Here is a 12,820-nt window from a genome sequence, read left to right on the forward strand (position 1 = left end):
TTGTGATCAGAGGAGAACATTTTTGTGTTTTGATTTTTTTTTTTTGTTATATTGACCAGCTCCTGGCTGGTAGGGCTGTACTTCTGCTTCAAGGGACTGGGTTTTCTTTGTGGTGTGGCTCTATGGACAGTAATTAACAATAGACTCCCATGTTCACATAGAAGAGTCTCCTTCTTGACCTGTTTGCTGTAAGGAGGGAATCTTTGTGAGAGTATTTTTTTTTTTTTGTTAGTAGATGATTGTTCCTGAAGAACATTTTCCTACCCTTCTAAGGGAAGGGATAACAAATGTTGCTTCAAAATTAAGGAAGCGGGAACCAAAGAAGTGCATCACGGACAAAGAAATTGTGGTTTTTACTCCTGTTATTCCTGATTTTCACCACACTGGCGTGGATTTAGATTTTCAAATTGAAGTAAAGTTACTCTCCATTTTTGTTGAACACCACAAATGGAGAGCTGACGGGGTTTTTTTGTGTAAGAAATTCTGCTGGAAAGCGCTTCTCATGTGAGTGCCCGAGAGACTGTGTATGTGAATGGAGACTGAGAGACACCCTGTGGGTTGCCCCATTATTTATTTATTTGTTGAGTTTTATATACCGTCATTCGGTAAAGCCATCATAACGGTTTACAAAATTTAAATTGTAACTCTCTTAACAATTGTGGAAAAAATATAACAATGTGCATATTAAACAGAGGTTAAACATTTCAAGTCCAGAAAGTATCATTATGTGTGAGGAGGAGGGATTGTTTGTTCTGGTTGGAGAGAAGTTATTTTGAGGTTTTTGGATGAAAGTTCGATTGGGAGTTAGGATGTTCAGAAGTATGGAGGTCAGTGTAGAATTTGTGAAACAGCAATGTTTTTAGGTCTTGTTTGAACGTTTTGAGGTTGGGTTGGGTTCTCAGATCTTTAGGTAGGGAGTTCCAAAATTTAGGGGAGGCAATGGAAAAGGCTCTTTCTCTTGTTGTTGTTAGATGCGCATCTCTGATGGGGGGGATGTTTAAGCATCCTGAGTTGTTTGAACGTAGGTTTATTTGAGGATGATCATTGTTTAGAATTTTATGAATGATGGTCATTGATTTGTGTTCAATGCGTGCTTTAATTGGGAGCCAATGAAGTGAGATCAATATGGGCGATATGTGCTCATTTCTTTTTGTTCCTGTCAGAATTCTGGCTGATGAGTTCTGCAGAATCTGGAGCGGTTTGAGGTTTGAATAAGGTATTCCAATTAGTAAGGATTTGCAGTAGTCGAAGGTGGAGAAAATGAGTAGTTGTAAGATCATTCTGAAATCATAAGGGTTAAGAAACGGTTTTAAGTGTCTTAGGGTTAGAAGTTTGTGATATCCTTCTTTAGTTTTACTTGATATGTGGTCCTTGAATGAAAGTTCTTTATCAATGATAATTATCACACCTAGGACCCAGAAGGTTAATCTTGCCTCCGTCCCCTGTCTCGCTGGTGGAACCCCGGCACCCCAGTGGCCAGGTGAAGCTATTTGAGAGGTCTGAGAAAATTAGAAGTCTGCAATGTTGAGCACTGGCTCCGGGGCTGTGTGAGCCCTTATTTCAGCCATCCACACGAACAGGGCGTTACATACTATGTGTGTGTGCGCGCGCGTGGTGTCTTTCAATTCTGTCCTTCATCATCAGGACAGGTTAAAAGAAGTAATAGTAGTGCAAAGGAACCTAGTTGCTTTATTGAAGCTAAACCGCAGCTATCCTAGAAAAATGGATTTTGCTGTGCCGGTCTCTCCTGCAGTTAGAGCTGCTTTTACTAATGGCTGAGCAATGGATGTCTCAGATCAAGAATTCATTGGCTGATGGTTAGTCAAAGCCACATAACATCCCTACTGCAACCATACAGATCTCACTCTCATTACTCTCTTTAGATTACTTTAGCTTCAGTAATCCATGGAGAAAACAGAGAAAGGTCTCCTACTGCAACCAGGGAAAGCAGTGAATAAATGGGGCCATTTTTGACAAAAACTGAGGGTGTCTTTCTACTTAAGAGGGAGAGTTAATATCTCTGGAACACAAAGAAAAAAATGGCTAAAAGCCTTATGAGGATGCCGACTTCTGTCCGTGTCCTTTTTCAATTTATGCGCATTACAATTCTTTGCCAGAAAAATCAGGGGCTGTAGGTTGAGGACACAGCCAAACATCGGTGTGGTCCTTTGTTTTGCAGTTTGCATTGAGCGAGGTTGGCAGGTAGGCACTCCTGTGGAACAAGCGGTCTCTTCTCTGCTGCCACCCCAGCCCTGGAGGATTTGCTGGCAGAGGAATGAATGGGGAAATGATTTTCTTTGTTTTAAAAACATTTGCAAGCAGCAGGGAAACAGAAGAGCATCACCTCACACCACACACTCACAGTGTCGTTCTTGTTTACATGCACAAGCACAGGCTAGCTGTGTCTCTCACACAGCATTTTCAAATTTATGCTCCATGTACAGAACGGTTTTGGAAATTTTGTATACTTTCATGGAGTATGCTTTTCAATCTTGTTATCCGTGCAGATTCCAATTTAATAGGTAAACAGCCCTTCATGATTATAAAGGAAAGAAATGCTTCCTAATAAACAGGTCTCCAGTACTCTCCAAACTCTCTGACTGCAGGAATTTGCTCCCTGGCACACGGTTTCATAAATAGGTCTGGAAAGCTTAAGGTAAATATAAGATCAGAACCTCTCCTCAAGCAACATAGTAAAGCAGTGTTGTGCTCAGCAGTCTGCGGGGCAGGCCCATGGTCCTCTGCTCTTACCTCCTTCCCTGAGGCCGACCCATCGCTAGCAGATGCCGGGGGAGACCCCTGAAGACAGACGTGGCAGACTGCCCGAAGCCAGGAGCTCTGCCTCTCCTGGGGATGCCGATGCAGCTCTCCCATGTCTGTGTGGCAGGCCGTGATGCTCAGCCAGCCTCCGACGACGTATCAGCCCCAGGCCCTCCTAAGGCACACGCTAGCTTGACCTTGCCCTTCTTAAAGGGACAGTGGCGGGAAACGATGATTGTTGCTTTCTGATGATACCACCTGGGGCATATATAAGGCCACTCCTGCCGTTCTTCCTTGCCTCAGTAATATATTGACTTCTTTGAAGTACTGAATTGCCTCAGCTTGGTCCTGTTCCTGGCTTCGTGGTCCTGGTCCATGTTCCTGAGTTTCTGACTTCTGTTTCTTGTTCCTGTGTTGGCAGTCTGGTCTGCGTTCCTGAGTTCTCATCTTCTTCGTGGTCAATCTTCAGTTCCTGGTCTTCCTTTGGTCAGCCCTCAGTATCTCTGCTCCTGCTTGTGCTGTCCCTTGCCTCCCTATCTTCTCTCCGTTCCTCTTTGCCTTTTGGATGGATTTCTGGTGTTGACCTTGGCCTGAACTCTGACTCTGATTGCACTCTGCCTACCATTGCCAGATTCTGACTTCGCTTGCATTTCCTGTGCACTAGACCCAGGCCTGCAACTCTATTGACTCGACAGATCCTTATCTCATCAGCAGAGGCCTGCATCTAAGATCTGTTGGTCCTGGCACCCGAGGGCTCAACCTAAGGGCCTCTGCCACAGCCGGCAGTGCCAGCCGACGGTGGGGTCCTGCAGGGCTCCTCCCTGCAGGTGGCTCCAACTCAACTTTGGTCCAAAGGTCCACGCCCGCACAAGTAGAAGGCAGATAAAGACCAATTGCCAAGCCAGTCTGCTCAGTTATTCTGGTCTACACTGGTAAGAACAGATCTCAGTTACCAGTCATAGTAACTTGATCACTTATAGTTAGTGGCACCAGGGGCGGATATTTCTTTGGCACTCCCTCCATTATATAATTTTAAAATTTCCTAAACATCGATAAAATATTTCAAAACAGCAGACACATCAAATAACACCCAATAATTAAAACTAATAAGGATTTTAAAAATCTCCCGCTCTCCATATCTGTCATTCTAAGATTGTTGTAGACTGGGGGCACGCACGCACACATACAATATGTTCCCTTTTTCTCATACACACACATACATGCTTGGTGAGAGACAGAAGGAGCAGGTGTGTGTGTGAGACACACATACACACACACACACACACACACACACACACACTTTCTCTGTACCTCTCACACACATTCACTTCCTCTGTGTCTCACACACATAGACATGCTTCATCCATCTCTCTATCACACACACACACACACACACTTCCTCTGTGTCTTTCTCACACACGCTAACACACACACACTCACTCGCTTCCTCTGTTTCTCTGTCACACACATGCACACATGCAAACAAAAACTCAACTGGAAACCACAACAAGCCAGATTCTGAATGCAGTGCAACAATGGAAAAGCAGAAAATCACTATTCCTCAAAACAATACAATCAAGAAATATAAATCAATCAGAATAGTAAAACCATACTAAAAAATATACATTTCAAAACAGCTGATGAATAGAATAATATTCAATAGTTAGAAGCTCCTGTACAAATTTAAAAAAATGTCCTAAACCGATAAAATATTTCAAAACAGCATACATCAAATAACACCCAGTAATTAAAACTAATAAGAATTTTAGAAATCCCTCACTCTGCATACCTGTCACCTTGAGATTGTCATGAACTGGGGGTACACACACACACAGAAACACAAATAAAATATGCTCCTTCTGTCTCATACCTACATACATGCTTGGTGAGAGACTGATGGAGCTTGAGTGTGTGTGAAACAGATACACGTTTCCTCCATCTCTCTTTCTCTCTCTCACACACACATACCCACACACACACACCTGCTCCCTCTCTCTCACCCCCACTTCCATCCCTGCACACACACAGGCACCCTCTCACACATACGCACCCACAGGTACCCTGTCATAAATATACTCAGGCACACATACTCACTTATATACACTCACCCTCTTATACACATACAAGCACCCTCTCATACACACACACACACACACACGCACACACACACACACACACACATTCCCACAGGCATCCTTTTATACACAACACACACACAGGGATCCTCTCACACATACACACCTTTTCTTATATATATCAACAGGCATACATACACTCACTCTTATATACTCTCACCTTCTAATATACACACACACACACACACACATATACATCCTCTCATATACACACAGGCACCCTCTCATACACACACACATAGCGCATACACTGGCACTTACTCTCACAGGGCCAGTCTCTCACTCGCTCACACACATTTTAGAGCTCTTCTTCGGCCTCTAGCTGCATAGCAGGGCCTCTTCTGCCTCCAGGTCCGGGAAATCCTGGTGACACCGCAGGGCCTCGTCTTCTGCAACCAGCTCCCGGGAAATGCCGGCAGCACCACAGGATCTCATCTTCTGCCGCCGGTTCGTGGGAAATGCTGGCGGCACCGCAGGGCCTCTTCTTCATCTCCTCCTCTTCTTCAGCAGGACCTCGCTTTTGCTGGTGGGGAATGGGAACCCCCTCCAGCACGTCACTTCTCTGTGCCACCGCGGGACCTTCCTGCTGGTGGCAATGGCACCCCTCCCCCTTTTGTCCCCGGGGGGGGGGGGGAAGACCACCCCCTCACCTCCCCGCCTTAGTTCACAACTGATCCCGCCCTCTCTCTCCTTCCCCCATTACCAGCCGGAAACATTACCACAATTAATAATCCTATCGCATGGGCTGTTTTTCCGGTTGAGATTAGAGCAGGTGTTACTCAGTCTCATGCCGACTCATTAACATTCAGTTGCAGTTGCTTCCATCCCAGAGCTGGGGGGGCCTTAGGATTGGCCCCAACTGGGAAAACAAGGTTTGCAGGGTGGGACGGGGAATTAGCAATAGTCTCCACTGGCTGTGGTGCAGGGCACCACTGCAGGGCAAGTCTTGTTTCCTCCTCATCCTCCTGCAATCACCGTTGATCCTCACAGACTGACAGAAATGTTGCCAGGGACGGGTATCGGACCCTGGACCAGTGATTGAGAAACACTGCTTTAATGTACACTAAAAATATTTTGATCCCAGATGCAATAAGCTAATGATATGCTAATGCACCGGGAGTCAGAAAAAGCATGCTAACCTGGAAATGTGTAAAAAAAAAAAAAAAAAAAAAAGCTTAATGTGCATAAAAACATGATTTATGTACATAGACCATGTTTTCTGAGAGGAAATCCAGAATAACTTGAATTAGGGGTGCAACTTTATACTCCTAACTCATGTTTTCTGCACACAACTTTTTAGGAGCATAATTTTTAGGCTCATAAATCATGTTCTACACACAGCAATGTGCGCAAACCCTATTTTAAGTGCAGAAGACATGATTTGTGCACAAAAACCATGTTTTCTGTATGTAAATCCCTCATGCAGGACACCTACACCACCAATTCCAGGTCCAGCCCCACAGACTAACACTGGCCCCAGGAACTTTCTTCACCTCTGATCAGAAGTTAAATTTAGAGAATTTAAACACAGGTTAAGCCTACGTACCTCTCTGCAATGGGAGTAATAGCTAAATGCCTTCATTAGCATCAGATTTCCATGTGTGGGCAGCCTGATTAGCCAATGCACACAGTCTTGCATCTCCAGTTTTTATATACAAAATGTGCTCACAATTGCTGGTAAAACTGTGCAATCTGTTGTGCGCAGCTTAGCACATCAGGCCCCTAGTTTGTAAGTAAACAGTTAGTACAGTTTTGGGGGTATGCAGAATATACAGTATTATGTTTTTAGTATATTTTCTTTAAAATATAATGCAAATCCTCTTATGAAAATAAAGGAGCCAAACAGAAGCAAATTTTATGTACAAGTTTAGCTCAAAATTCCAATTCCACTTTTCCTTTGTTAAGCTATAGTGTTATCTAGGCAGACATACTACCTGTTTCGACCTTGCATATAGATAAAGTTGAGGAGTCAAATGCACAGTCCACAGTGACTCTAAGATCCTTTTCCTGAGCAGAATCCCAACATTGCCCAATAAACTTATTGGGCAATTTTCAAACTGCCTGTGTGTGTGCAAGCTAATTTTTAAAGAGAAATTCCCCAGGGAGTTTCCTTTTGAAAATTACAGTTGGCAGGGGAAAGCAAGTCCTTTGAAATGAAATCCTGAATCTTAATTCCCTCCCCCAACCTAATCCCACCCCGATTTTCCTCATGGTAAGTGGAGGCACATTGTTCACAGAGAGCTCACTTTTACCTGCAATGGGGGAGCAAGAGGGAAGTGCAATTTTCAAAGGCCTTTTTGTATCCTGCGTAAAAGATATTGAAAATTACCCTCATAATTAGGGTTATTTTTCCCTATGTGCATTCATTTCCACTTTTCCACATTAAATTTACCTGCCTTTTACATACCCAGCACCCCTTTAGCTCCTCATAGTTTGATCATGGTTTAACTACTTTGAATAATTTTGTGTCTTCGTACAAATCCCTAGAGCATTCCATTATTCACTTCTCTTTATTGGGAAAACTGACCAGTTAGTCCTACTCTGTTCTATTCTTTAATCAGTTACCAATCCACAATAAGACATTGCCTACTATCTCATGACTAAATTTCCTGAGAATTCTCTCATCAGGAACATTTCCATTTTTGCTCTCCCAGAGGATAACATGGAGGCAACTGGAATCTGAAAATAAAGTAATTTATCTGCAATTCATATTAGTTCAGAAATACCCCCAAACATTAGATCACATCCATAGCACTATCACAGGAATACCATTTCCTCTCTCTCTCCTCCATGACTGCTGTTGTCACCTTCTTTCACATTTTAAAAATGGTGCCCTGGCACCCTCACATGCCCCAGCGGTGCCCCGCCCACTGATGTCGCTCTGTAAACTGATTTGATATGCTTGCATGAAAAGTAGGTATATAAGAATTATAAAATAAAATAAAATAGGCGACTGTCTAGTCCTACCTCATGGATGTGCTGGCCCTGGGAATACTGTACAGTACTGTGACAAAATCACAGAAACAGATAGTGTACAGATTTAAGCCTTATAAACAGTATCAAAGAATTCATTAAAATCTCCTGGGCAGATCGCAAATTTAATAAATGTGTGGCTGAATGATCAATTTGGATACCATGCCTCATTCACCTATACAGATAATATTCTAAAGTGTGCTGATCCTGATAACTATAGCACAGCTAGTAAGAGTACAAATTTCCCTCGTATACACTACCCTGACTTCGAACAGCTATGGCACAGAGAAGGACAGTACTAGCTTCCTTCACATATGCTACTTTGCCAATGTACCCTAACCCACCCACTAAGTAATCCAATGTCCAGGCTTGGGCAATCTTGATCTCTCTGCTGAGCCTGTCAGCTAGGTTGCCAGGAATGCCACATTGTGATGGTGTTTATTATTATTATTATTATTTTTTTTTTTTGTGATGTGGACACAGTAAACTAAAAAACTGTTCTAAGACCACTGACTCATTTTACCCAGAATAGTTTTCAGATGGTAATGAATCACAACAGCATTACAGGAAGCTCACACAGGAACTATTGTAGAAAACTTAATGTGTTATATATTGTACATCTCAAATCTACCTTATTGCAACTGTGATATCTCCTCAGAAAGATACTTTTTCTAACCATATCTTTCACCTCCACAGATTTAAATGACATCATCTGCATAAGTATTAGAATTCCCTCATTGTCATTCTTGAAAGTCAAAAAAAATCCCACTCAATGACTCAGGCAGATTGAGAGAAAATAACTATTCACTATTGCAAGCTTGTTAATTTGATATAATTACTGCTATTGTTTTTTTTGACACATTTTAACAAAAAAATTAATTGCAATTACTTTAAGCTAATTTTACTGAATGTAATAAAGATTATCTACCTATAATATCTGTCTAACCAGAAAAGTACGTACTCAAACACTGGACACGTGATAACAGACGCAGAAAAATGTTTGAATTAGCACAAGCTTGAATCTTGTGAGCACCAATGCCAATTGGTGCTCACAAGATTCAAGCTTGTGCTAATTTTCAAATGTGAAAAAGAGGTACGAGGGAGTGGGAATGAGAAAGAAATGTGGAAAAGCATGTGTGAATGACCAATGGCAGAAAGCGAAGCTTTGACCGCGTTTCGTGGATGTCAACATGCCACCTAAGATGGCAGGGCTGACTTTAGGAGTGTGCAGAAGGCCCTCGAAATGCCGATGTGTGCAGATTCATTCTCATGTTGACAGGAAGTGATAGTGCCAGACAGCACAGGGCGCCCCGAAAGCGTGGTACCCCATAACGGGTACCCCTATTCATCTCCGCGCCTAAGGACGTCTCTGTCAGACAGGCTGGGCCAGTTCTGTTATAGTCCCATTTAATACTTTACTGAGGGAAATTCGAACTACAACCACGTCTCCACGTACGGGCAAAAAAACAGGACTGATGTCACTGCTCACAAGTTTCAAATTTGTACTAATGCAGCCATTTTTCTGCATGTGTGCTGCCTAATCACATTTCAGTTGGCGGATTAGCATTGTATTTATTCATTATTATTTTTTTTAAATTATAACCCACACTTTCCATTGTTCAAGGTGGGGAACAAATATATATATATATATATATTAAACAAAGAAACAAATCTAACAAGTCTGAGGTGCTGTTCCTTAATCAAGATGGAAATAACTGGCCAACTGCGATCCTGTGAACTGTGAAAGATTGCCTTACTTGTGTGTGTGAGTGTGTTAGATAAGATACAGCAGGAGCTGAAAGCAAAGGTAGAATGGGATGGCCTGAAAAAAGAGATTGCCAGGAGCACTCACAGCCCTTGTAAATATCCGTGGGGATCTGGACAGCCGTATAGGAGTAGTTAACCTTGGCTTTAAAGTTTGGGTCATCGGTAAAATCCAGTTTCAAGGGGTTAGACTGCTCCCTCTCCATCTCCTCTCCTTCAGGGTCATCCTAAAGGGGAAGAATAAAGCAAGAAAATATAATTAATATGCATAAGAAGAACCAAAAAAAGGAGAAAAAAAGAGGTAGGAGGGAGAGGGAATGAGAAAGCAGGAAATGAAAGACATATATGCAGACAAGTGGAAATATAGAAGCACAGAAGAATGTAACAGCAGGTAAGGACCATAGGGCCCATCTTGTATGCCCAATTTACTTTCTCTTGCAATGCCTTAGTCTCCAGCTGGTCGCTGTCATTTATTTTTTTTTCTTTGTGGCTAAGGAGCACTCTCTGTACTTCTCCCATGCTTTCTTAAATTCTGAGGCTGTTTTTGCATCCACCACTTCCATTGGAAGGCTGTTCCATGCATTTACCAACCTCACTGTGAACAGCAGTATCTTATCCTCCATCACAAATTGTTCCTTTGGATTTCTGAACCCCATATGCATGATACTGCACTCTTTTGCAAAAAAAAAAGCTTAGCTGCCATTCATTTGACTGCTTCTTGAGCTTTCTTAGATCACTCCTCAGGAGTGTGCACCCTGCTGCATATTTTAATGTCATCTGGAAACAGACAAACCTTTCCTACTAAGCCCTCTGCAATATTGTTCATGAAAATATTGAACAGAATCGGCTCTAGGCTGGAACCCTGAGGCACTCCACTGATAACCTCTCATTTCTCAGAATGAACTCCATTTAATACCACATCTGTTGTCTAGCAGTTAACCAGTTTCTAACTCAGTCAACCACCTATTGGGCGCCCCCCCCCCTATGCAACTCAGTTTATTTGTGACTTTCTTATGTGGGACAGTATCAAAAGCTTTATTAAAATTCAAATAAATTACATTCAGCAGTCATCCCTGATCTAGTTCTCTGTTCAGCCAGCTAAAGAAAAGTGATCAAATGCAGATGTTTCACCAAAAAGGGATGCAAAAAGAGACAACAATAGCATTCTGGAGCTTGAGACCCAGATCTCCATCTGAATAGGATTTTATGATTATTTTGCAAAATCTTGAATTACTCTCATATTAGGAGTACATCTACCTTCTTGTGATACAAGGTACAGTTAAAGAACATAATAAGGGCAAGGCAAGCAGGGTAGCTGCCCAAGTTGCGAAGTGTTGGGAGGCATTGCCACCGGCACCTTGGCCCACCCAAACAATATACTCCACGTGGTACACAGAGTGAACCAGAGTAAGAGACATGGGTTGATTCCATCACCCCTCCCCTAAAATGAGAGGTGACCCTCGGGTCAACCTGACCTCCCACCTGAGGAGGAAAAAGCATGCCCCCCCCCCACCCACCCAAGGAGGAGAGCATATGCAATGTTGGCTGATCTGACTCCTCCCCCCCAACAAGAGGAGAACAGGCTGGAGGAGGTAGCAGAGAGTGGGCCAGTTGTGGCCATGAGGAAAACTGCTTCTACCATGCATGCTGTCTGGGAGATGAGAAGGAGGAGGCTTGCTGGAGATGGAAAGGGTAGCTTCTTCATCTAAGTTGAGCTGCGGGGCTTGGTAACCCCCCCCCCCCCCCCTCAGGGGTGGAGGACTATTGGAGAATGGAGAACTGCTGGAAGGAGAAAGGAGGAGGGTAGAGAGAAAGGGATAACCATGGAGATTGAGTACTGGTGAAGACATGGGGGCTTGAGAACCACCAGGAATTGTGACTGGTGGAGGCTCAAGGACCACTGGGGGGCTTGGGGTGAAGCTGGGGAGATTGAGGACCACTTGTGGGATCATATGGAGGGGGAGGAAAGCTGGAGATGGCAGATCACTAGAGGCGAGAGGTGGGATAGAAAGAAAGGGGGGCTCCTGGGGGTTGAGCATTGATGGGGGAGGGCTTGAGGATAACTAAGGGGATCAGGGGTGAGATAATGATAAGGAGGGGAACTAGGGATGGTAGATCACTAAGGGAGAGATTAGAAGGTAGACAGAAAAGGGAGAGTTGGCTGGGGATTGAGAACTGCTGGTGGAGGGAGGAAGGTTGGAGATAGAGCACTTAGGGGGAGGTGCAAATATAATTGCTTGACCTGGGTACTAAAATGCCTATTTACACACTGACCATGGCAGCGAAGAAGACAAACAAGAAGTGCTCATTCATGACAATCAAAAATTAAAAAGCCTCTACTCTGGAGAATAATGTGAGCCCACATCCATGATGAGTTCTTCTCAGACATTTAGGAAATGATTTACTATGGCTTTTTTCCTGACTTGTGTCTCTGGGAAAAGACTTTGATGAATCAAGCCCATACATGGTCTAATGAAGATTGTTTTTCATGCTTTTATATTTCCTGATTGCCTGTACTACACACTCCGTAATTTTATCATTCGTAGCGAGAGCTCTGCTCTCTAAGATGTTGGCCTGTGCTTTCTGTGGGAATCCAGGCTATCCAGGTTCAAATCCTGGTGAGATGACTCAACATACCATCTGTCTGAGGTAGATAAAATGAGCATCCATTATAATGAACAATAACTGTAGGTTATGCCTGCAAAGCACTTTGAAAAAGTATTCAGACTCTGTGATGCTGCCCTGCTACATATTAACAGGATGAGCTAGGGACTATCCATAGAGCCCCTATTTCATTGGCTAATAGGATTTAGGGGCACATTTAGGATCAGGTGGGGCAAGTAGAAAGCTTATCTTCCTTTCAATTCTATCCTGACGGGGGGAAAATAACATAAAATAAAGCCCTAGGCCAGGGGTGGCCAACACTGGTCCTCAAAAGCCACAAACAGGCCAGGTTTTCAGGATATCCACAATCAATATGCATGAGATAGACTTGCATGCGCTATCACCACTGTGTACAAATCTCTTTAATGCATATTTATTGTGGATATCTTGAAAACCTGGCCTGTTTGTGGTTCTCAAGGACCGGAGCGAGCTGGCCACCCCTGCCCTAGGCTTTGGAGGTACTTTGGTGAAGTCTCGGTTCAGGAAAAATAAACACCACATGCTGTGTTATGGTTGTTAAAAAA

At 43.3% G+C, this 12,820-nt stretch overlaps 1 protein-coding gene across 1 annotated transcript in view; it reads right to left on the minus strand.

The window, feature by feature from the left end:
* The window catches only part of CACNA2D2 (calcium voltage-gated channel auxiliary subunit alpha2delta 2), a 1,734,543-nt gene that overhangs the window by 436,819 nt on the left and 1,284,904 nt on the right, over window positions 1-12,820 (minus strand). Inside the window, exon 6 of the mRNA XM_029599532.1 lies at window positions 9,721-9,859. Coding sequence (XP_029455392.1) covers window positions 9,721-9,859 — 139 coding nt within the window. The remainder of the gene's footprint in view (window positions 1-9,720; window positions 9,860-12,820) is intronic.

Source organism: Rhinatrema bivittatum, chromosome 4, assembly GCF_901001135.1.
Source record: "Rhinatrema bivittatum chromosome 4, aRhiBiv1.1, whole genome shotgun sequence".
Taxonomy (NCBI): domain Eukaryota; kingdom Metazoa; phylum Chordata; class Amphibia; order Gymnophiona; family Rhinatrematidae; genus Rhinatrema; species Rhinatrema bivittatum.